This window comes from Microcebus murinus, chromosome 1 (assembly GCF_040939455.1).
Source record: "Microcebus murinus isolate Inina chromosome 1, M.murinus_Inina_mat1.0, whole genome shotgun sequence".
In the NCBI taxonomy this organism is placed as follows: Eukaryota; Metazoa; Chordata; class Mammalia; order Primates; family Cheirogaleidae; genus Microcebus; species Microcebus murinus.
In genome coordinates this window covers 58756926-58780499 of record NC_134104.1, presented here as the reverse complement: position 1 = coordinate 58780499, position 23574 = coordinate 58756926, and the positions used below count along the sequence as shown (strand labels likewise).

At 36.5% G+C, this 23574-nt stretch overlaps 1 protein-coding gene across 1 annotated transcript in view; it reads right to left on the bottom strand.

Moving 5' to 3' along the window:
• Window positions 1-3817: 3817 nt before the first annotated feature.
• Window positions 3818-23574, bottom strand: part of GAP43 (growth associated protein 43) — a 98330-nt gene continuing 78573 nt past the window's right edge. Inside the window, exon 3 of the mRNA XM_012785583.2 lies at window positions 3818-4508. Coding sequence (XP_012641037.2) covers window positions 4420-4508 — 89 coding nt within the window. The 3' untranslated portion in view covers window positions 3818-4419. The remainder of the gene's footprint in view (window positions 4509-23574) is intronic.

The window sequence follows — 23574 nt, the reverse complement described above, 5'->3', positions numbered from 1 at the left end:
TGGCTTACTTTTATTTTTTTTTCTTATTTATATTTTCTGCCTTTCTATAATTAAATAGTATTATTTGGATAATTAACCAATAAAATTAGCTTAAAATTCTTAGGACAATCCCACGAGCTTCTGTAGCTTGGTCTTACGTGATACGAATAAACTGACAACATATTTCTCCTGAATAAAGGCATCTCGCTTCACTGAAAACGTACTTAGTAAGGTACCATCTGTGGCACTAAACATACTGTAATTACCAACATGACACATACCTGTAAGAAAACAAATCAGGTAACCAATCTGCTGGAAAATGTACATTCAAAATGTCCTTGCCAGTTTAATAATGTTTTTAAAGAACATTTAATGACTCATCACTCTCATAGCTACACTCTTGTCCTTATTCTTGATAACTGTGAATTATTTTCTGGGAAGAAAGGACAAAATTGCAATTATGTAGGAGGAAATATGTGACTGAAAGTGGAGGTAGGCATGGATGCAGGCCTTGCCTACATAATAAGCCTACATGGTTTTAATCCCCCCAGGAAAAAAAATTAGGCAAGCATTCTATCTGAAATTAAAGAAACCCACATTTATAATGCTCATTAACTGACATTTATCTAGAAGGGTCACCAGTCATTAAGTTATTTTTATAGGCAGCTTAACTGAAGCTGTGTTTCCATGACAACAGACAATATATGGGAAGATTAAAAAAATTTAATGGAACTTGCAGTGATCTTAATAATGCTCTTTGGAAATCATTCATTAATCTGGTTTTCCCATTGTCTGGGCTTCCATGCCAACTGCAGAACGGTTTTCCTGCAGCTGGCCAATGTCGGGAATAATGCATTTTTGAGAGTTGTAAATGCCTTTAATCCAGGATATTGAGACAGAGAGTTTGGTAATCCCTCCATGATTTCTTTTGTAAGTTAAATAGAGGATGGAACAAACAAACAAACGAAAAATTCCCATTAGATCACCTCAGACTGACCAAGGGTAGTGCAGGATTGGTCAGAGCAGTAAGCACAAGCTTTATTCTCATTCTCTTCTGAAATCCACAGCAGCAGGTTTACTCATGAAATAAATGTTTTATGAAGAAAAAAGGAAACAGTCTGCTTTCTAGATTCCTGACCTAAGCCACTGGGTACATGATGACGGAAAAGATTGGAGGATCAGCAAAATGTGGATAGGATGATGGGAATAAAGGGCTCTATTTTAGAAATCCCTTTATCTTCAAAGATACTTAAATTGTATTACATCATGGCAACATTTTAGACCCAAATAATGCAGCTCAGTCAGAAGACTTACTTCATACAAAGTCATGGTTTTGTTATCAACGGAATATTGGATCTAATGCCCAGAATCTGATCTTATTTCCATTTGAAAGAATCACTTGCCAATGTTGAGGCCATTTTTACTCGTCCTCAACCTAGTTTTTATTTTTCAAAGTAATCCAGATATAGATATTTTAGAATCAAGAACTTACCTTGCTTTCTGAACAGAATTTAGCAGCTTCTATGTCTTGAGTGGTCTATGCTTTCCAATATCATCCCAACTTTGTGTGTGTCATGTATAAGTGTGAGTCACATTGCTTTGTATCAGTGTGGGGGTTGCTGTTATCTTTGATTTGCCTTTTAGGATCATTAAGAGCCTCTCTAATATGTTTTCCCCACCTTTAAAATTCTATAAAGAACCAAACTTTATAAATAAAATAAAAATAGATACCCATCAGTAAAATTTTAAAAATCCCAACCCTGACATGAGTATTAAGACCACTGACCAGTATATGTTAATATATGCATAAAAGATCATATACCATTAGTTTCAGTATAATATGAATTCAGTGGAAGAAATTTAGAATTATGCTTTGAAGAAGATCAATTTTTCCAAATTATTGAAATATTGTTTTGACATATAAATTTGGAAGAGAAATTAAAGCATTTTCCTACACCCCCAAACAAAATAACCCCCCAAACCTTTGAGGTAAAATAGAGTTCCTAAAGCAATATGTTGCCAGACATTCTATGTGATCTGACTTCAACCTGTGGACGACTTTTCCAACATCATCTGACATCTGATGAGACCCCAATCAGATCATGACTGAAGCCCAGATATTTGCTTTGAAGTCTTTCATTGAAATCATATCAATGGAATTACTTCAGGATGAAGTCAAACTCTTAAATTGTTTTAATATGTATTATTTATACTTTCTAACATTTTTCTTTGTCGTTAATTCTCCCAGTGAAAAATTCTACTTAGTGAACAATGAAAAACTCCCTTGATCCAGGCAGGACACATCCTTCATGTAACACCAGCTTTCCTTGAGGCATTGATTTGGTATCGGCTCTACACAGAGTTGAGCAGAGTTACTGAGCTATAGGTTGTACTTCCCAAGATGAATTGTGTCATTGATCTTCATCATTATGAGGGCTTTCTCTTTGACTCTATTTTCTCTTCCCTTCTAGGAATTTCCATATGCAGATGGATGTAGGAAGCTGAAGGTGTAGGAAGCTGGTCCTGTTTGGCAATGGGAGGAGCCTCTGAACCAGGGTAGAACATGACCTGTTAGGAATTTTCACCAGGATCAATTTAGGGAGGAATAAAGAGCATAGACACTTCAGGATTTAGGGACATGGCTTTGTTTCTCTTGAGAACTATTTACCTTCTAACAGAAGGTATTTTTAAAATTGGAACTGGAAGGAAAAGGACTAAAAATGGATGTGCTAAATGTACACCTTTTCTTTATATACAATCGCCCCCACATCAGCAGGTACAATGATTATAACTAATCAAGACTTTGATAGCTGCCTTCTGCAAGGATTGTAAAGCCAACAGAATTTTATAAACTGAAAAAGATAGAATGGACTGGCTCAATACTTGGGTCAAACTAAATTAATGGAATGAAAGCCTGGGGGCTTCTAGCTCTCGCTCTCGTCTTTCTCTGCCTTCCTCTGAGTCCCTAGGTCACCAGTAAGGTTTCCATGGATCTTTGACTAAATTGAGAGGAATCAGTCTCCTGGGTAGATTATGTCCCCCATAGACATCTATGTTGCCCAGGCTGGATGGACTCAAACCCCTGGGCTTAAGCTATCCTCCCACCTTAATCTCTCAAGTAGCTGGTAATACAGGTGCACACCATTATGCCTGGCTCCTCTCTATAACATTTAACTTAGAAAAACCTGGAATAGCCTTTCATTGGATAAACTAAATCCTTCCTGAGTAATGAAAATACACTTAGGATATTTTAGTAAAGGTAAGTCTTAGTGCCTATAATAGGCTGAATTTTGTCCTGCCCCCAAATTCATATGTTGAAGCCCTAACCCCAGTATCTCAGAATGTGACCTTATTTAGACAGGGGGTCTCGACAGAGGTAATCCAGTTAAAGTGAGGCCATCAGAGTGGGATCTAATCCAATATGACTAGTATCCTGATAGAGGGAAGATGTGAAGAGGCACAGGGAGTAGACAGCCATCTGCAAGCCAAGGAAAGAGGCCTGGGACAGATCTTTCCCTCATGGCCCTCAGGAAGAACCAGCTCTGCCAACAACTTAATTCCAGAATTTTAGCTTCCATTACTGTAAAATAATAAATTTCTGTTGTTTAAGTCCCTCAATCTGCGATACCATGTTATAGCAGGCCTAGCAAGCTAGGACAGTGCCCAGCTATCCCGTCAGGGACCAGAGTGATTGGTCTTGACTAAAACCTCAGGCTTCTGTGTTTTGTTTATCAGGATTGTCGATGTCTGGAGAGGCTGGGAGAAAGATGAAATGCAGGACCCCAGTGTGTCCAACCAATTAAAGAGAAGGTGGAACAGAAACACAGAGCCGCTGGTCTTTGATTACTCTCATGATTTATTAATATTCAGATTGAAAAAGGAGCCTTAGAGCCGCAAGTTACGCTAATTGGCACATTTGCTTTATTTATTTATTTTTAAAACAAACTGGGTTTTTGAATTTTTTTCCTTTTTGTTCATTCCATCACATTGAAAAGGAGGAAAACAAAAATGATTTTGAATTCACTCGATATTTTGGACTCCTCAGATGAACGGAACATTGCACACACACTTGGAACAGAGAGAGATAGAGAGGAAAGTGGACTCCCACAGGGCCACACGCACCAGATCAAAAAACTTGGATACAGTGCAAGAATTTCCCAAAATGATTGGATCATCATTACCAAAAACTCGCCATAACAACACCAAGAAACAAAAAATGTTTAAGCCACACTGTTTGACTTGGGATCTTTCCTGCTCTTTTTTTTTTTTTTTAAATGTTTGCCACACAGAGAGAAAGAGGGCTAGTGGGTGGGAGAGGACAGACTCACAGACGTGAGCAGGACAGGAAGGGAAACTTCAGAGTGGAGCTGAGAAGAGGGTGGGGAGAGACAGGGTTCAGGAGAGGGGAGGGGAGGGACGTGGAAAGCCATTTCTTAAAGTTCAGGCATGTTCTTGGTCAGCCTCGCGTTCTTCTTCTTGACCCTCATCCTGCCGGGCACTTTCCTTAGGTTTGGTTTCATCTACAGCTTCTGAGGAAGAAAACAAGATAGAGGAGATGGGAGAGAGAGTTAGTATGTTATATCATGTGTTCTCATGATGGTGCAATTCTATGTCATTACACAAAAGATTATTGCTATCCCAGTTAATATAATTTCCAAGTTCAGAAGAGTTTAACTTCAGGAAGCTGTTCAGCGGCACATGAGGAAGAGCTCAGGACCAAAGCTATGTTAGAGACAAGGAGTCCACCAAAGAGAGATTACTGTGGTCTTTAACCTCAGTCTTATAAACATGGTATCCACATACAAGATCTTCCTATAGGGAATCAACAACAATATTGAATTTTTGTTCCATCACTGTCAGAATTGTGACCCATAATTTATGTGGATCATTGAGCATCCATCCCAATTCTATTATCTCTCATTTTTAGTACTATACAGACTGGAAAGTGAAATAGTTGAATTTCCAGCTCCTATTGGAGCTATGGGTGGCCATATGACACAGTGCTAATTAATCAGATAGAGACTTCCTTGGAGAGGGCAGAGTTGGGGTTTGCCCTTTGCATTCTCCTATTCCTGATGACTGGGATGTCAAACAATACCTGTAGTGTAGCTGCTGTCTTGTGACCCTGAAGATAAAAACTATACACTCAGGATGGTGGAACACAAAGAAAAATTTATTGAATGACTGTACCACTCCCAGACATCTTTCCCTCAGCCTTCTTATAGTGAAAGACAAGTCACTAACCTCTTTAAAGTATAATAGTAGTTTTTGGTTTCTTGCAGACAAGCATATTACAACTGAATGTACTTATCCATTAAGGCAACAGTTGGTTTGCTTAACAAGGAGGATCTTGTGTCTTTTTGAAGGATGATTTTTCCCCTTGGTTTCCCTATAGAGCTCAGTCAGTTGATTTTATGCTACAAGATAGTTCATTAATATGCCAGCTTATAGAAAGAGAACTCATTTGTCCTGAGGTCACCTGTGTTGCCAAACAATAAACTCTCTGTCAGGGGTCCCCAAGACCACCCCTTGATTCAATGATTTGCTAGTAGAACTCACAGGGCTCAGCATATAGCCTGATTCACACCTATAATTTATGAAAGTGAAAGGACAAAAAGCAAAATAAGCAATTGAAAAAGTTGCATGAGGTATAGTTTAGAGGAAAACAGACAAAGCTTCCAGAAGTCTTGTCCCCGTGGAGTCACACAGGATCTGCTCAATTCTTCCAGCAATGAATTATAATAACGCATGTGAAGTGTCATTTACTGGGGAAGCTCACCTGAGTCTACAAGCCCAGAGTTTGTATTGGGGGCTGGTCATGTGGCACCCTCTGCCTAGCATGTACCAACTCCACACTCCCAGAAGGAAAACAGGTGGTCAGCATAAATCACATTGTTTGTACAAAGATTTTAGGCACAGGGAACCTCTCTTATCAGTTAGGGAATGGAGAGAATGTTCTCAAAATCCAAGTTCCCAGATGCTAGCCAATGGTCAACTTTACGAACAAGCCTTTCTAAGGAAAGTAATCCCAGGCCTGCTATATTAATTTAATTTAATTTTTTTTGCACTCTCTGGTGTTGAAAATGCCTGCCTTTTAAATTGAAGCTATTGTTTTTGCTTTTCTTCCTCTTAACATTTACTAGCTGCTGATGTTTCTTGAAAAGGTAAACTGAAGTTAATGGAACCTTGCTAGGCTAATGAATTTGTATTTAATTTGAAGGTAATAGCTAGGCTTTGAAAACATTTCAGCAAGGAATATAACACAGCTATGTTTTAAGGAGATTAAACTAGCAATACTAAATAAAATTGATTTGGTATTGGGTGATGCTGGGATTAGAGAAATGGGGGCCATTTAGGAGACCATTCATAAAAATACATGTCTCTTTCAAATCAGTCAGCTATATATTTATATCTGGATGAGGTTGAACATTTTTATCTAAATAAGACCAGTGGTAAACACATCTTTGGAATTCCTTCTTTGGAATATCTATCTAATAACATTCTTTTAAACCTTTTAAGGAGCAGAAAATGCTTATTTTCTTGAAAATCGGTATGGTTTTTAGAATCACAACAGGCTGGGCTGGTAAATAAAATAAACAATCAACAGTTACTATGAGTGATTTTGCCTTACACTGACCAAAGTTTTTAAGTCTGATTTATTTTATAGGGTTCATAACTCACTGTAAGTTATGTCTAAAATGTAGTTATTGTAGTGATACTACCTACTATTACTCATAAAGATTTCTTAAGGCTGTAGCTTTCCAAAGTGACTAACTCTTAAAGAACCAGTGTACCAATCCATGCTTTTGGATGAACCTAACTCAATTCTGATCATCATAATACTCAGTGTATCAGTAGTATTTCTCAGGCATTTTAGAACTTTGGTATGCTAATGAATAGTTTAGTTTTCTCTGGAAGAAATGTTCCAGATTTATTTCAGTAAGTTTCTTCAAAAGAAATCAAGAATTCTTTTAGAGAATCTGCTTAGGTCCCTAACCCTGCTCAAACCTTACGACACTACAGGTATGCCCAAGGTGGTTTACTATCATTATCAGCACCAAGAAACAACATTTTTAGTGCTCTCTTCAAACTGCAAAAGAAGCACAATATTGATTTTAACAGCAAGAAATATATATAAAAATCAGTTGTAGAAGCAAGAGATTTCAAATATCTCCTGCTAAAATAAAAATTTGGGAGCTATTATGCATGATTTGAAGGAGATTAGGTAGCTCAAGAGGAAAGGGGAAGTAGGCTGAGTAAGGCGAGAATTATATATTTGTGGGAAAAGAGAAGACAATTCAAAAGGGGAGAAAAAAAAAAGAACAAAAATTTGAGAGGGTTTTGAGATGCAGCTGTACTTTCTGCCCTTTGTTGGAATGGAATCAAGGTAAATCCTTCTAATTCCCTTACTTTCTCTTGCCATCCTTTGCCTGGGTCTAGGACAAGAGATGAAATTCAGCCAAATCAGTTTATTATGACAAAAATTATTGTTGTCTGTTCCCTAATAAAAGAGGCTCAACATCTACATTTTCTTTTTCTCAAATGCTTTGAAGTATTTCAAATATAATTATTCATTTATTTGCTCAATAAGTTGGTATTGAACATTGAGCAATGCCAGGCATCCTTATAGGTATCAAGGAGAAGTAGTGAGGAAAAACAGCATATAGTCTTGCTCTTTTTAAAACCTTTCACAATATACCTTTAACAGACAATAAATAAACTTCATAATGAGAATGTTAGCAATGAGAGGGACCTTTGGATCACTCAGTCCCTAAACCATATGCTCTTCAAGGGTAACACCAATATTTACTTCTGCTCTACTTTGAATGCCCAGTGACCAGCACAGGCCCTAACACAGGGAAGGCCTCAATAAGTGTTTGTTGAGTGAAACGAAGGAATGGACATCTTCATTTTACAGATGAGGACACTGAAACCCAGGTACATAAAGAGATTTTTCTTAAATCATATGGTTTGTTCATGACCAAACCAGGACTAACACCTAGGCATTCTACTGGTCCAAGTTTTCCTATTATATCAGGTGGCCAAACTCGAGCAGCAGAGGTCAATGGCAAATCCATTTTGTCAATTCAGCACCAGAAACTCAGTAGCTAGAGTCCACAAGCTTTTGGTGTCCTGCAAAACTTCTGAGATTAAAGAATTGTTGACAGCAAAATATAAACCAAAACCATAAAATTAAAATTGATGAAGTTCAATTAGATGACTACAAAAGGAAACATCAATCATGTAACTGTAGTTCAATTCAGCTGGACACATACATTTTAATTTGTCTGAGATGAGAGTAATTTTGATATTAATAAATATTGGGCGAAGGGGTCATCTTTGCTGTAGATGAAAGGATGACTTGTTAGCAGAAATAAAATGGACCACGTCAGTATATTCGATGAATTTTATAGGCCACCAAGAAATTACGAGGAGAAAAACAAAATATGGAGGGAGGAAACAATGTAAAGTCATAATCTTTTACAACCACAAAAGTAGGCAAGCTAAGAACTCATAATAATATTTAAAAAAAGAAAACTACATGCAAATGAAAAAACTGTAGTCAGATGTGGACCTGCTCTAGCTAGCTCTACTTCAGTGTGAGACAGCATATAAATTTGGGAAAGAGTTTAACCTCCTACAAAGGGGAACTTATAAACAGAATCCAAGTTTTATATAAATGGGTCCATTTGAGTCTGAATACTGGAAAGAACTTCTCAATTTTGCTAACTTGTTCTTTCTCCCACTGCCAGCCCTAGAAAAGTCATTGCAGTTAATAAATCACATTGAGCATACAGTTACAGCTCTACATTTTCTAACCTGTCCTATTCAGCAGCCTGAAAAGAACTGCTCAGAAATAACTATGGATTATGGCTTTCCTCACTCTCTGTATAAAGTATTTAACTATAGCTAACATTTTTAAGCTCTTACTATCTGCTCAGAACAATTCTAAGTGTACTTGTGTTATTTCATTTAATACTCAAGCTACCCTAATCATCCCATTTTACAGCTGGGGGAGCTGAGACACAGGGAGAGTAAATACTTTACCTAAGACCAAGTTATTCGTAAATAGCAGCAAGTTCTAACCTCAGACAGAGTCAGCAGGACAGCTTCTACTGTAGATTGCTTTCCCTGCCTTTTACTTTTACCGAAGAAGGATGAGTGGGCTTTGAATGGGAACTAATGCAGGCAGTCTATAGGTATATAGGCCTGGAGCCTGCAAAGTCTAAAGACTATCTTGTTAAAAGCAGATCAAATTGAATGAAAGAACCCTGATTAGTCTTCCATAATATGAAATCTGGTCTTGGCACTTTCCAGCACTAATTACACAATTTGTAAATGTTAGAGACGAGTTAATATGTAATCCTTATAATTTTGTGCAAAAACTTTGATCATCATGGTGCATGTCAAAGACAGATGAATGGCTGAGGCCAGCTGGTCATTCCAATTACCATGGTCCAATTAGGGTAAATAACCACATTCCTCATCTAGAGGATCAACCTCCCTCTGAGGCAGTTGTTACTAAAGAAGAGGCTGTAGAAGCTAAAAGATTTAAGTAATATTTCCAGTGCCAAGTGGCATAGAAGTAGTGAGTGGAAGTAACTGGGCCTGGGGCTGGCAAAAGAAACCTGGAGTTGCTGGTGTGGTGGCTGAAATCTAGCAAGATGAAGAGCAGGAAACGCTTGTTGTTTTTCAGTTTGGCTCTGAATAGTGCTTTTACTTATATTAAACATTGAAACCTGATATTGATACTATCATTTTAGTTAAGAAATTATAGAAAAAGCAAAATTAAATGAGTCACAGTGTTAGGAACTGAATGTTTCTGTTCTTCCAAAGTCCTATCCCCCAAGGTGATAGTATAAGGAGGTGGTTAGATCATGAGGGCAGAGTGCTTATGATTGGGGTGACTGTCTTTGTAAAAGGGGCCACAGAGAGCTCTCAAGTCCCTTCCACCACATGAGGACACAGCGAGAAGGCACCATGAGAAATCAGGCCCTCACAAGAGAGTGGATCTGCTAGCACCTTGATCTTATACTCCAGCCGCCAGAACTGTGAGAAATAAATTTCTGCTGTTTATAAGCATCTAGTTTATGGTATTTTTTCATAGCAGCCAGACTAAGAAGCACAGGTTATATATATACATAGTGAAAAATGATTATCCTTACTAAGTAGCATTACTATTATCTACCCAGTGATGGCTTCCTCCGAGTCAGTCTTCACCAGGGCAAAATCAATCCCCCAAATCTGGTTTTATCGTGAGATTGAAATGTGTCCAAAACAAATAAAAAAATGAACAAACCAAAACTGATGTATTTTAGTGATTTAGGCTAAAAGGAAAAAAGCAGTTGATATTTTTTTGTAAAGATATGAATATTTTAAAAAATTAAATTTTCAAATTGAATGCGGTCATATTTTCAGGAGTAAATAGCCTTATTCATATGAGAGGCTTAAGCTAGGGGACGGGGGATATACTCAAAAACTTGTCTAATCTACTTTTTTGATGTGCTACAATTTAAAGTGAGTATACCATTTAGTCTCAAAAAATTATATTCAGTCAATTTGGACAGGTAATGTTAGAATCTGACAGAAAGCTGTAACCTGCCCATGCCATTGCATTTCAGCCTTGATAAAAATGTTGCTCTCCCAAGCCCAAAGACTGCCTAGAATTTACCATGGTCACTGGCAGCCTCCATGAATGTTATCATTTCTGTGTTAACTTAAAAAGAGAAAATTACCATCAGAAATAGTAAAGTCATATGTTCTTTATGTGTCATAGTTGGAGGATCCTTCAAAGGGAGGGGGGAAATGTATTCTTTCATTCATTTATTCATCCAGTGAAAGGAACAGAGCTTTACTACATGCTACGTACTGTTCTATGAACTGCAAATATTGCAGTGGTTATATAACCATGAAAACACAAAGCAAAAATCTTACCTTCTTGGAATTTATATACTAGCAAATTACTGCAATGATGTGCTGTTTGCTAGAGAAAGGTTAGTACAGGAAAGAAGCAGCTAGACGAGAAGAGCTTAGCCCCAAACAGGCATAGTTTCTCCTGAGTCACTTCTTTAGGGTTTGCAAAGTTGAATAACTTTGTTGAATCTCATAAGTTTTGAAAAATGGAACAACCTAGCAATTTCCACATTCTTGACTCACAACTATCATTCCTGAGAAAGATCAAAACCACAGTCAGATATCAATAAAGATCTAAGTCACACATTTGAAACAGTGCAATGGTAGTCTTAAAAGACTAAGGGGATTTGGGTGGACAATTTCACAAGGTCCTTGAACAATGTCTGCCATACTGGCTCTCTGATTCTGGAAGCAGCTCTTGCCTTTATGAATTACATTCATTTCCTCGAAAGGGTGAGAATAGCACGTCTGTGCATTCTGTTGGTGAGCAAATACCAGGAGCATATGCAGCAGCGGCTGCTTGCGCGATCAGCCAGGCAGCCTGGTTGCAATGCTGCTGGAGGGATGGCCGTGTTCCCAGCTGCCATCGCCTACGCTGAGCTCTAATGGCCCTGCTTTTTGGCTCTGGTCCAGGCCCCTCCGCAGCCCTACATTACTGAAATTAGGTTGAGTGGATTTCCGAGTAAAACATTACCTCTTGGGACCTGCCCAGCTCTCCCCAGCCTTGTCAACATTGATTAAATAGAAGCTGCTATCATCCTGGGGCCATGCCCACAATTACTCTACCAATCACCACTGGGCTGGGTGTTTGCTTCCTTTCCCTTTTTATTTTCATCTTTCTTGAATATTAAGCATCATCTCCTCAAAGGCTCAAAGGAAAGTCATAAAAAACCATTTGGCAACTAACTCACATATGGCCCTTTTGTTACTTACGTGGTCTTTCTCTTTAGCTGTGTACCAGATGTCAATCTGGAGCCTGGATCATGGCTTTTGGTGGTCACTGGGATCCACATTGTACTCTTTTCATAACCACGCTTCACATTTTAAATTCCTTTCAAAACACTGACCTGTATATATCATTTTTATGTCCAGAGAATGGTAAAAATAACATGGTAGAAATAACTATACTTTCTGAGCCTTTGAAAGAAAGAATGATCCTATTGCTACTATTTACTTAAGGATTTCAAACAGTAGCAAACAAGAATTTAACCAAGAAGAAAACTCAGAGGGCAGCCTGGTGGGCTCCCAGTGATATTTGAAACATACCATATACATTTCTACTTCTTCCCTCAAACGTTTAGGCCTAGGACCAAGCTGATTTATATTCTAGCCTTAACTCTGCCACCAACTAGTCGTATGACCTCAGAGAAGTTACATTTCCTTCATTTGCCTCAGTTTCCTAATCTATAAATAATATGGATAATAATGCCTGCCCCACCTTATTGTAGATTGTTTGGAGTATGAAGGAAAGTATTTGAAAGCACTTTAAAAATTTTAAAGTGAAGAATGTAATATGTTGAGATTTTAATCCAATTTGTGGGATTTGGGATTTGTTAGATTTTAATCCATCCTATGGATTTGGGAAATCCACTCAACCAAATTGCAGCCATCAAGTTTAACATTCTCATCCTAGGAGGGGAGGATAAAAGCAAATTCTCAAAGGAAAAAAAAAAAAATCTTTTCTCCCAGACAAATGATTAAGAGACTTTCTGCCCCAGAATGCTCTTAAAGACACTGGAACAGAATATGAGATTTCTAGTCTACAGAACAAAAGTTAGTATTTTTATCTGAAAGGAGAAGAGACCCAGAAATATATATATATATATATATATATATATATATATATATATATATATATATATAGTTTCTTTGGCTTTAGTTTTCCTTATATATATAGTTTGGAAACCTTATATATATAGTTTGGAAAGTTTGGAAACCTCTCTTTCCTTATATATATATAAGGAAAACTAAAGCCAAGGAAAGTACAGGTGACTAACCTTGAAAACATCAAACATCTGTAACATTATTTATACACAGTGTTTACCAAATCATCAAAAATTAGTGTTCTATTTTCTTCCTCCATTAGAAACATGCAGTAACTTCAATAATTATAATTACAAAGGCTTTCATGGTTGCCTTCAATAACTTTTGTACTAAAATGAGTTAAATATAAAAAATTAAATGATATCAACTTTACTTTTTACCATTATTACAATGAATAAGTCAAATTCTAAAAGTTAAGTCCAAAAAAAAATTTGGAGGTATTCTCACTCTAGCCTAACAGTCAAGTAGATTCACTCTCTGTCTCTTCTCCCAGCTTAGTTACATGCAGAGCATGCAGGTCTATTGAGGCCTTCCTTCTGTTAGTACATGGGAGGAAAGGAAAAATGCAGAATTAGCATAAAGATAAACAGTGGTGGCTCCTATGACATGCAGAAATGCCATGTGAGGAATAGAATTAGGTAAGGTAATAGTGAGTGCTGCTAATAGTGATAATCAGAAACAGTGTAACCTAGAAATTTTTGTTTTCTTCTTTTCTGTAAAATAATATATATATAATAAATATATATAATAATAAATATATACATATACTTTTTTTTTAAGTTCAAAATCCCTGTGTGGCCAAACTTCACCATGGACATCTAAGAACCTACATTCCAGGAGTTATGTTCTCTCAACATTCTCAAATTCTTATAAGCTTGACATGAATTGATCGCAAGTGATCATAGTACTTTGCCTTCAAATAACTTCAAAATTTCTTATTAAAATAAGGACTGTTCTCCCAGGGGAATTCTAGATACGCACTTGTGCACACACAAAAAATCATTGTGAAGGATTTTATAGTTGTATTTAAGAACTTTGAGATATAGTAGAATCATAGAATCCTAGAGCTTGAAATTATGTAAGAGATATTTTAACTAACCCCAAATTTCTTGATTAGAAAATTGAGGGTGTAAGAAGTTAGGTAAGTTGTCTATGGTCACAATATTGAAAAAAGCAGCACTAAAACCCAGGACTCTTGACTCCATAGCCCAGGAGTCCTCTATCTTATTATGTTATCTCTCTAGGGGACAGGCACAAATGACATTAAAAACCCCAAAATGTGCTTTATCTTTATGCCTTGACAAACTGGATTGGCTGGGACAATGAAGCTAATAGTCTGGTTTAACTGTCTTACCAAACATAAAAATGGAAAATATGGAAAAAAATGTAGGCTGTGTTCTTAAATAATTTGAGTGGACAGAAGTCATAAAAGTTTGAATTCATTTTGGGAGGGTTCATTTTTGAGAGAATTTTATTAATTATCTTTTATACCTAGTTTTTATTGTTAAGGACCATTTATAATAAAAATTTTTTCCTATGAACTGTAACCAGGGACAAAAACAAGAAGTTGAAGAGGCTGATTGGCCTCAGCAAAAAGAGTTTATATACTCTAGAATAGGGGTCCTCAAACTTTTTAAACAGGGGGCCAGTTCACTGTCTCCCAGACCGTTGGAGGGCCAGACTATGGTTTTAAAAAAACTATGAACAAATTCCTATGCACACTGCACATATCTTATTTTGAAGTAAAAACACAAATGGGCAAAAACACCCACATGTGGGCCGCGGGCCATAGTTTGAGGATGCCTTTTTATGAATTTGGACTAAACCAAATTGCAGAACAAAGACTTAAATGAGCAGAACTATCTGACTGAAAGTCAACTGTAGGAGTATTTTTTTTATACTGATCAATAAGTCAAAAAAAGATTTTGTTGATATTTTCTTTCTTTAAATACTCCACAAGTCAGTTTTAAGCAGGTTGAAAATCAAGAAATGTGCTTTAAATATTTGAGTAAAAACATCTAAATTATTTCCAAACAAAATTAGAATGGAATAGACTTTTCACTCAGTTCAAACTTCTCAATATTCACAGTAGAACTTATGTCAGGGTATAGCCTATGATATCTACAAGGAAAAAGAAAGAGTAGGTGAATAATTTTTCAGGGTGAACTTAGAATGTGACTTCCTAGAAAGCAAATGTTTGTGATAACTTGGTATTTTATACAGTAATCATAAGTTATCTACATTGCTTGACACATTATAGTGAATCAGCATTTTGACACATTATAGTGAATCAGTATTTTAAATCATGGTTCCCAAGCCATACACTGACATATCCTTGGGTACCACAATGAACTTACAGAGGTATCAAGTAATATTTTTTAAATTGAGGGAAACAATGTCTGTTGCATACTGTGCAATCCACTATTATTAAGTTTTTTCAACCTAAATACCTAATAAGCATATGGTTAAGTATTTACTTTGGCCTAGGAGTGTCATGGAAAAATTGCTGAGCTATGAACTGAGAAAGTTTGGAAACCTCTCTTTAAAATCAATCAATAAATCTGTTGCTGAAATATATATGCTTACATATACTTGCGAAGGGCAGTAAAAATTGAGAATTCTGTTTGGGATTTTAGTTTGCTATAAATGACAGTTTAGATATACCTGACTATCTAATAACACATTTTTATAGTAGCATTTTAAAAATCTAATTAATGTCTGTACATCACCGTGAACATGAAAAAAGTGCCTTAGTATTTGATTCATTAGCCTTATATTCTTTGACACAGGCCTTAGGGTAAAGTAGGCAAATTTATGTTGTTTTAGAACATGATCAATTTACCAACATTTAATTCTAGGAGGTCAATGTCAATTGTATATACTTACATGTATTTAATACTCAGAAAACAAATTTGCAACAAACACGTCAGCAATTTCAACTTTGCGTCTCCTTTTTTCACTTCATAGGATTACAGATGAGGAGATTCTTAGCTAGCAGAAAATCTTAGCTGTATCTCCCCAGCCTTTACAAATTCACTTGTCTAAGAGGACAGGCAGATACCATTAATGTGAAAATGTGGCCATGGGTAAAATTGGTGGCGGGGTCTATGGGGAACTGGAGAGCGCAGGCTTTGCCTAAAGGCATTAAAATAATCTTTAAAATTCTTGCTGGAAAAATAAAACGAGGCCGGGTGTCTGGAGTAAAACATTCAAATTGTACTAGGAAGATACATTTGTGGACTCTGACTTCAAAATAGAAGAGCTTCCCTTTAATCAAAATAAAAGGCAGTTGCATATTTGCCTTCAAGAACTAACTGTAATTCAGGGGTTCTGAATTCCGGTGCTGCCTTTTCTATTTTGCTAAATTTATATTATTCACATTCAAGATTTTTCCATGAATGAAGTAAAAAATAAATAATACCTATATCAGATTTTATAAATGAACTACCAAAGCAAAAAGAAATAGCAAAAATTAAATTCTCTTATTGCCTGACCCTCACTTGCCATTCAAACATTTTCTACATTTCCACATTCCTACCTATCCCTTCTAGATGCCCTACCTTCCTTGTAGCAGATGCTATTGGTGACCCTCCCAGATCTTCTTTACCAGGCCCATACCCCCATCCCTCAGCTGCTGTCAGCTTCCAACAGTCCTCACCTGCCCACGGGGTGGCTGCCAATTCATCTTGGAAGCCACATCAACCTGAAGTGTCCCCTCTGCCCACCATGACTTGAGTCCTTGCTTTTATACAAAACAATCTCTGTGGTGTAATTTGTGCTTCAGAGCTCTCTGTGGGATCAGGATGACTACACTTCTCCGAAACTCTCATCTTTGGGATGTTCCTGTCCACTTTCCTCACCCCCTTATAGCTTTCCACCAACAAATTAATTGCACAAGAATTCCCTTCTCAGGTTCTGAGTCTAGAAATCTGGACCAAAGATAACTCTTTGACCAAAATTTAAAAATTGGAATTGGGAGGCAGACCAGTCAATTACTATAGTATATATAAGTAGTAAATCTTCAAGGTTTAATCATTTGGAGTTACTGCCTACGAACCCTCATGACCCATCTCAAATGATATTTCCAACCTCCAAACCTACCCCAGGTAGAATTAATCACTTCTTTCTCTTTATATGGAAATTATATCCCTTGCATTATATGCTAGTTTGTGGTATCCTTTCTAAGAAAAGTAGACATTTCTTAGAACTTAAACTCCACAAAAACATATTTTTTTATTATAGTTACTAATGAATCCCAAGTGCTTAGAAACACACCTAACAAATACATGTAAATTTTTAAATGAATCAATGCAACTCCTAGTATCATGTTTATCATAATATGGGCATTTAATATTTATAAGAGGAAAGAAAGTATTGGAAAAACTGGAAAATCTCAAGAATGGTTTGTGACACGAAGATAAAAACCTCAATTACTTCAGGCAGAAAAAGTGTGGACCCATAATGTTGCCATAACCAAAAGAAATAGCAAAGATTTGCCTAAATTTCAAAATATTGGATTATTAAAAGGAAACCTCAATATTATTCTAATAGCCATGAAAAACATTATCCCATCATCCTCTATTTTATTGTCAATTTTAATTTTATATCTAGCTTCTAATGTTATAACAAACATTCTGATATAAAAAAGTAAAAAAATACATATCTACTGTAAGCATAACTATTTGTAGATGACATAGAGTAATGGTTAAGAACGCTGATTCTAAAGCTGGAATGTTTGCATTTAAATTCTATCTCTGACACTTATCTTGACTTTGGGTAAGTTACTTAACCTCTTATTGCCTAATTTTCTTTATCTGTAATTGGTAATAATATTGGTACCCACCTCATGGGGTTGTTATGATAATTAAATGTGTTTATTTAAAGTCTTTAATAATGAATGACATGTTTAAGGAACTATTCATAAATGTTGGCTTTTGTAATTAGTGATTGAAAGGGAACTAACATTTGTTTAATGTTTACTATGTGCCAAGCATTGTGCTAAGAGATTTCACTATAGGCAAGGGTCCCCAACCTATGGTGAATTGTATAATTATTTCATTATATATCATAAGGTAATAATAATAGAAATAAAGTGCACAGTAAATGTAATGTGCCTGAATTATCCCGAAATCATCTCCCTGCTCCCTGGTCCATGGAAAAATTGTCTTCTGTGAAAACGGTCCCTGGTGCCGAAAAGGTTGGGGACCACTGACTATAGGTATTCAATATGGATTTTTTCTGCTTTTCCATTTCTTATTAAGTAGGAATACTAATACCTACATCATAAATTTGTGATGAACATTAAATGAGAGTAAAAATCAAAAACAAAACAAAACTTCTTGTTCACATGCTTGCCTAATAAATGAGAATTATCTTTTCCCTTTTCCTCACTAATTTATGCTTATCCAATCTCAGTCCACAGCCAAAGAGAAACTTTCTTCAAATATACTGAGAAAGGGGAAGAAAAGTCTGTAACTTATAAAGTTTTTTTGCAGAGTGAAAAAAACAAATTCTTTGGAAAAGGCTTTGAAGTCAGGGACCAAAGTCCAAAAATGATTACAAAGGCAAAGGCAACCACTGGCCGAACCTGAAGGGCAGCAAAGAAGAAAAGTCAGGATTCTGTGATACAAGAATCAAGGCTGCTTAACAGTAATGTTTTAAAGGGCAAAGACTTCTCTGCTATTATTCTCTTCAAGGGCAGAACAATCTTCTCTATTTCACATCCAAAGAACTGCAGCCAGGTGATTTTAAAATGAACTAACCCTATCTTTGGGCTTAGCTCTGTTTGTAGAAACAGTATGTTTACCACACCGAATGAGTAAAAAGTCAAATCACTACCTACCCCCAGTGGTGTAGTAAATCTTGCATCCAGTAGGCAAGTTACAGAGATGATGGCATTTCTCCAGGCTTAAAACATCATAACCAATTTTAAGAAAAATTCCCTTATTCAATCATAATGACAGAATCCTATACTTGAAAGAGACCTAAGGCTTCTTGTTAATAATTGGTCCCTTAAGTTTAAGGAAAACAATCAAATACAGTGAGATTTTTTTCCAGTTTTATGGTAAGAAAGATCTTTTCATTTCCAGGAAGTCTTACAAGTCATTTGGACGGTGGGAGGGTGGGGGTATGTTGAGGAAGAAATCCCTAGAGAAGACTGCTCTGTTGGAGTTATTCTTTCTCTTTATGCACAACACTCTTTCATTTCTGGGCCTTCTCAAGCCCGGAATCCCAGCACACTTGGAAGAATAATGAGTTAGGATGGAGTGGGAAGTGGCTGTCCTCTTAAAAGATTTCTAGGCAAAGAAATGTCACACTTCTTTTGGAATCTTCTTCAAACATGATTGAAGTTAGCAACCCATTCCCCTTCCATAAAAGGCTATCTGTAATTCCTTCTGCTATATTTTGGAGAAAGTTAATGATTTTCAACAAATCATACCTCATATATTTGATGTTAATTGTTTAGGTTCATACTTAAGAGATGAGGAAAAATTAAACAGACTACTGGTGTTTCTTAGTAATTTTTTATTGAATCTGCTTTCTTGGCTTTTCTTTCTCATAGTTTTTCACATTTATTGAAATTTATTCACATTATTATTATTCACATAGATTGCTTAGCCCTTTCAGAAGTTTTGTTTTCTTAGATATTTATGTTATACCCATTTTTTTCAACAATGAATCACCCTAGACTTTATCTAGTGATTAGTTACCAAGGTATTAATACAGTAGTTTTTGTCTGTCAGATTCTGAGAAAGTTAATGAACTTTCCAGAAGTTCTGGAAGTTCTGATTTCCATTTAGAAATTCAACAAACCATTTGTAATGCTTTAATTTAATATGCCTATTACAATGTTCATAATTGCAATATTTATCTTTAAAAGCAAAAGCAAATCTCAGCTTGCCAAATCCCAATTAAATGATACTCGATTAAATGGATTGAATTATCTGACTCCAGGGTTAAAATACAGAAACCAAAGCTAGGCATAATTCTAACTCTGTAAGAGTCACACTACAGCTGCCTAAAAATATTTCCTAGTTATGAATATCTGTTGTTTTGGGTGACATTTAAATTTTTAAAATAAAAGCACTGCATTTCTGAGTCATACTTAGCTTGTGCCTTGCCATGACTTGCCATGATGTGTTTGGGTAGTACTTGAGATTAGCCAGACAATTATTTATCTTTGTTGTTTAATTTTTCCTTATGGCGATATCTACATGGCACAAAGAAAACTAGAGACTTAGCAGTTGTCTTGACAATTTTATCAATACAAATGGCTAAACCACATAATTCAGGACAAAATCCAAAATATGCATATATTGTCACAGACTCAGCTTGTAATTGTTCATAAAATTATGAAGTAGTGGAAGCTGAAGAGACCTTAGAGATGATCTGATCTCACACCTTCATTCCCTATGAAAAAAACTGAAGATGGAGAATTTCCATGACTTGTCCAAAGTCACAGTTCTAGTTAGAATTAAGCAATCCTTCTGTAAGACCATATTGCCTTTCACAAACAGCCTTTGGGAGTGAGTGGATTCTACTGTTTGATTTTAACTTACATCTCTCCCCAGTAGTCCTAAATATACTATATAACTTGACTCTTCCCTCTCTTCTTCCCTCCTTCCCTCCATTCCTATTTTCTTTTGTGAAATACAAGATAATTCAATATAATTTTGCTTTAAGGGCCACCCCAAACAATTTCAGATACTCTGGAGGCTTGTAGAACCAGGGCTGAGGATTGTTGTTCTCGTCAAATTTCAACATGTTATATTCAGACTGTGGGAGGTGAAATGGATATTCTATGCAGAGAGGAAAAATTGAGGGCCTCTAAAATTAACAACTGAGGCTAAATAGTTATCATTGACTATGGTAATCTTCATAAATTAAGTGGCTAAAGAGTCACGGGATAACAAATGTCCAAGAATAGCTAAAATTACCACAAATGCTGTCATATCTGAGAATCCATAAGAGATCATTTCTATGTCTTAAGGAAGAGAAAATAAAAATGTGTATCATTCCCCTCCTCCACCAGCCCCTTTACTTCCCAGTGCTAAAGCCAACTGTGGAGGTTTAACTCACTTTTGAGGTTAATTTTTAAAATATTATTGTAACAAGAAAAGGTGTTTGTATTATGTGCTTGCACGTAGGTAAATAAATGCAATCCACACGTCTTGCTGGGACCATTCATTTTGCACTCATTGTGCGCTTTGGCTTCCTGGGGCCTGCCAAATTATGGTGCTGCCTTTGAGTAAGAAATTGCTTTAAGAATCAATAGCACTCACTGGAACACAAGCAGAACTATACTCAAAAAGTAATATTAGTGTTGGTACTGATTTTTCATTTTTTAGTCAAAGAGCTCTAAGTTCTTATATTTAATGACAAAGAATTTTATAGATTTGGCTATTTAAGAACATTGGGACAATAAGCAGTTAAAGAACAAAGATTCATGGTGAGTCTGTATCATTTCTGGGATAGAACTACAGGGTAATCCACACTCTGCCCATCATATAATACTCCTATTTAAAAATCATCCATCCCTCTTCTTAACCCAGTGTTTTTTCCCTCCAGTAAAGCCATTTTCCAAGACACACCTTATATGTAGAAACTACCTCCTATTATCTTCCTTCTTTCAAAATCCCATTTATTTGGAAGTAACCATAATGCATAACAGAAACCTTAGAGTAGAAGGAGGCCCTGGAGACCCTTTACCAAACCCCAGCTAATGCAGAAATCACTTACTGCACCCCAGGTAGATGGACAGCCTCTGCTTCAACAGGCCATCCCAGCTCTAACTGCAAATTATTCCTCTGACTAGGGTGGGGTAAGGGCAATATATGCAACCTAACTAAACATTTGTACCCCTGTAATATGCTGAAATAAAAAAAAAATGTTTCCTGATATTTAGCTAAACCTACTACTTCTATGCTTTCTTTTTATGGAGTTCCGTCTTCAGGAATAACACAGAACAAATGTATCTTCAATATATTCCCTTCTGCACAAGATAGCCCTTCAAAAAGGCAAAGGTATCCCCTTTATTTATAAAGTTTACAAACCTTTCAGGTTGAGCTCTACACCTGGCTTTGCAATCAGTATCATTCCCATTTCCTAGGATACAGTAATTGAAAGAGCCCTACACACAACTGGCTCAGCATCAAGTCAACTTGTGCCCACCAATAATTGGTTTCTTCCTTGGGAACAGTTCCACTAACGAGACCTCTGCTTGGTTTCTGTTACCTAAATCCTTTTCCTCTTCAATCAACAAGCATCACGAAAGAACAAACTGTAATTATGCCATCTTTTTCTCACCTCACCTCTGTTAATCCTCTGAGCTGACTCTTCACCTTACACACAGTGGTCTCTCTGAACTCACTGTATGTATGTATTCCAAACCCTACGGCCTTTCTCATTTACCATTGTTCTTGATCTTTCTTTGACTACTTTTTCTTTTGAGTGTTGACCTTTATCTGAGCTCTATGCTCCAGAAAACAGTAACAGTTAGGAAATTCCCTTAACATTTTGCTTTCTGAAATTTTCCCATCTTTTTGAACTCCAGGAAATGGCTAACCACAAAGCATATGCTTCTCCATGTGATTTGCTGTCTGCTCTCTCTCAGGACGCCCGTAAGACTCAGGGGTGATCCCATTGCTTCCCTGTAACAATGCTAAACATAGACCATTCCTATTTTTCCTGAATCTGCTGACAAAACCAATTCCCCATTCTTTGTTTTTTGGATATTTAGCAAAGATTAGAGTTCTTCATCCCTTGAAATGAGCTAGACTCACAAGGTAAACAAATCCTATTCAGTTGACTGGACTTGGCTGATTGTAAACAACCCCAGCCATAAATTACCTCACCTGTAACTTCTTTCCTCCTTCCTATAAAAGTCTCATGGAAAGCTGCCCTGTCAAGATTCTATGATCTTGGGACCTGGGGTCCCTATTACAATAGACTGAGTAAAATCATCTCTTTAATTGTTAGTGTGTTTTGGTTTTAACACCTTCTTAAAATAGTCTTCTCTCTTAACTTCAGTGAAGACTATGTTCTGGATTTATTTCTGCTGTTTCCAAGCTTTTAGTCTGCAGTTCTATAGGTCTACATTTTCTTCTCCCTATTCCCTAGCAGGACCACAATCCAAGATTCAATTCTACATTGTTTTTGAAGTCTCCCCATCAGAAAACTCATTCTGTCAAATGACTTCAACCCCTGACCTCCATCCAGGTAATCACCAAATTTATATTATCACTGTGATATTATTAATCTTTAAAAATGAGTGTAAGCATATTACTTTATCAAAAAACTTTAATAATTCTGTCTCATATCTATCAAATTCCAAATTCTACATCCAAATATTCCTCTACATCCTTGACTCCACTTCTGCCTCCAATCCTGTATCTTTATATACTGGACATCACCTGGCCACTATCAGTACAAATGTAAGCAGATTGGCCTTATCATTCTCTCATTGATCCAAGTTTAATATCCTCTTTCTCCAAATGCTCCTATATCTGTTGATTCTTTTTTTCTCAGAGACACAGCTCTCTGAGGCTGTGAAATAGAAAGAACAGAAAAACTAAGAACTGTACTGATACAATCGATAAAAAATATATCAGACTTAAAGGGAATGGATACTGGCCCTACTACTGCAGTTTGGCAGGTAGCCAGCAATAGGCAGTGGAAGGCAGTGCAGGTGGGTGGGAGTAATATCTGAAGTATATGAGTAAGAACAGTGGTCAAACAGGAGGTCAGCAGCAGGGGAAGTCAGCAAACATTGGAGGATAGTAAAACAGCAAGAAGGCCTCCTCCTACCACAGACCCCAGAACAAAGTTCCCATCTCTAAAAGGAGGGATGAGAATAAG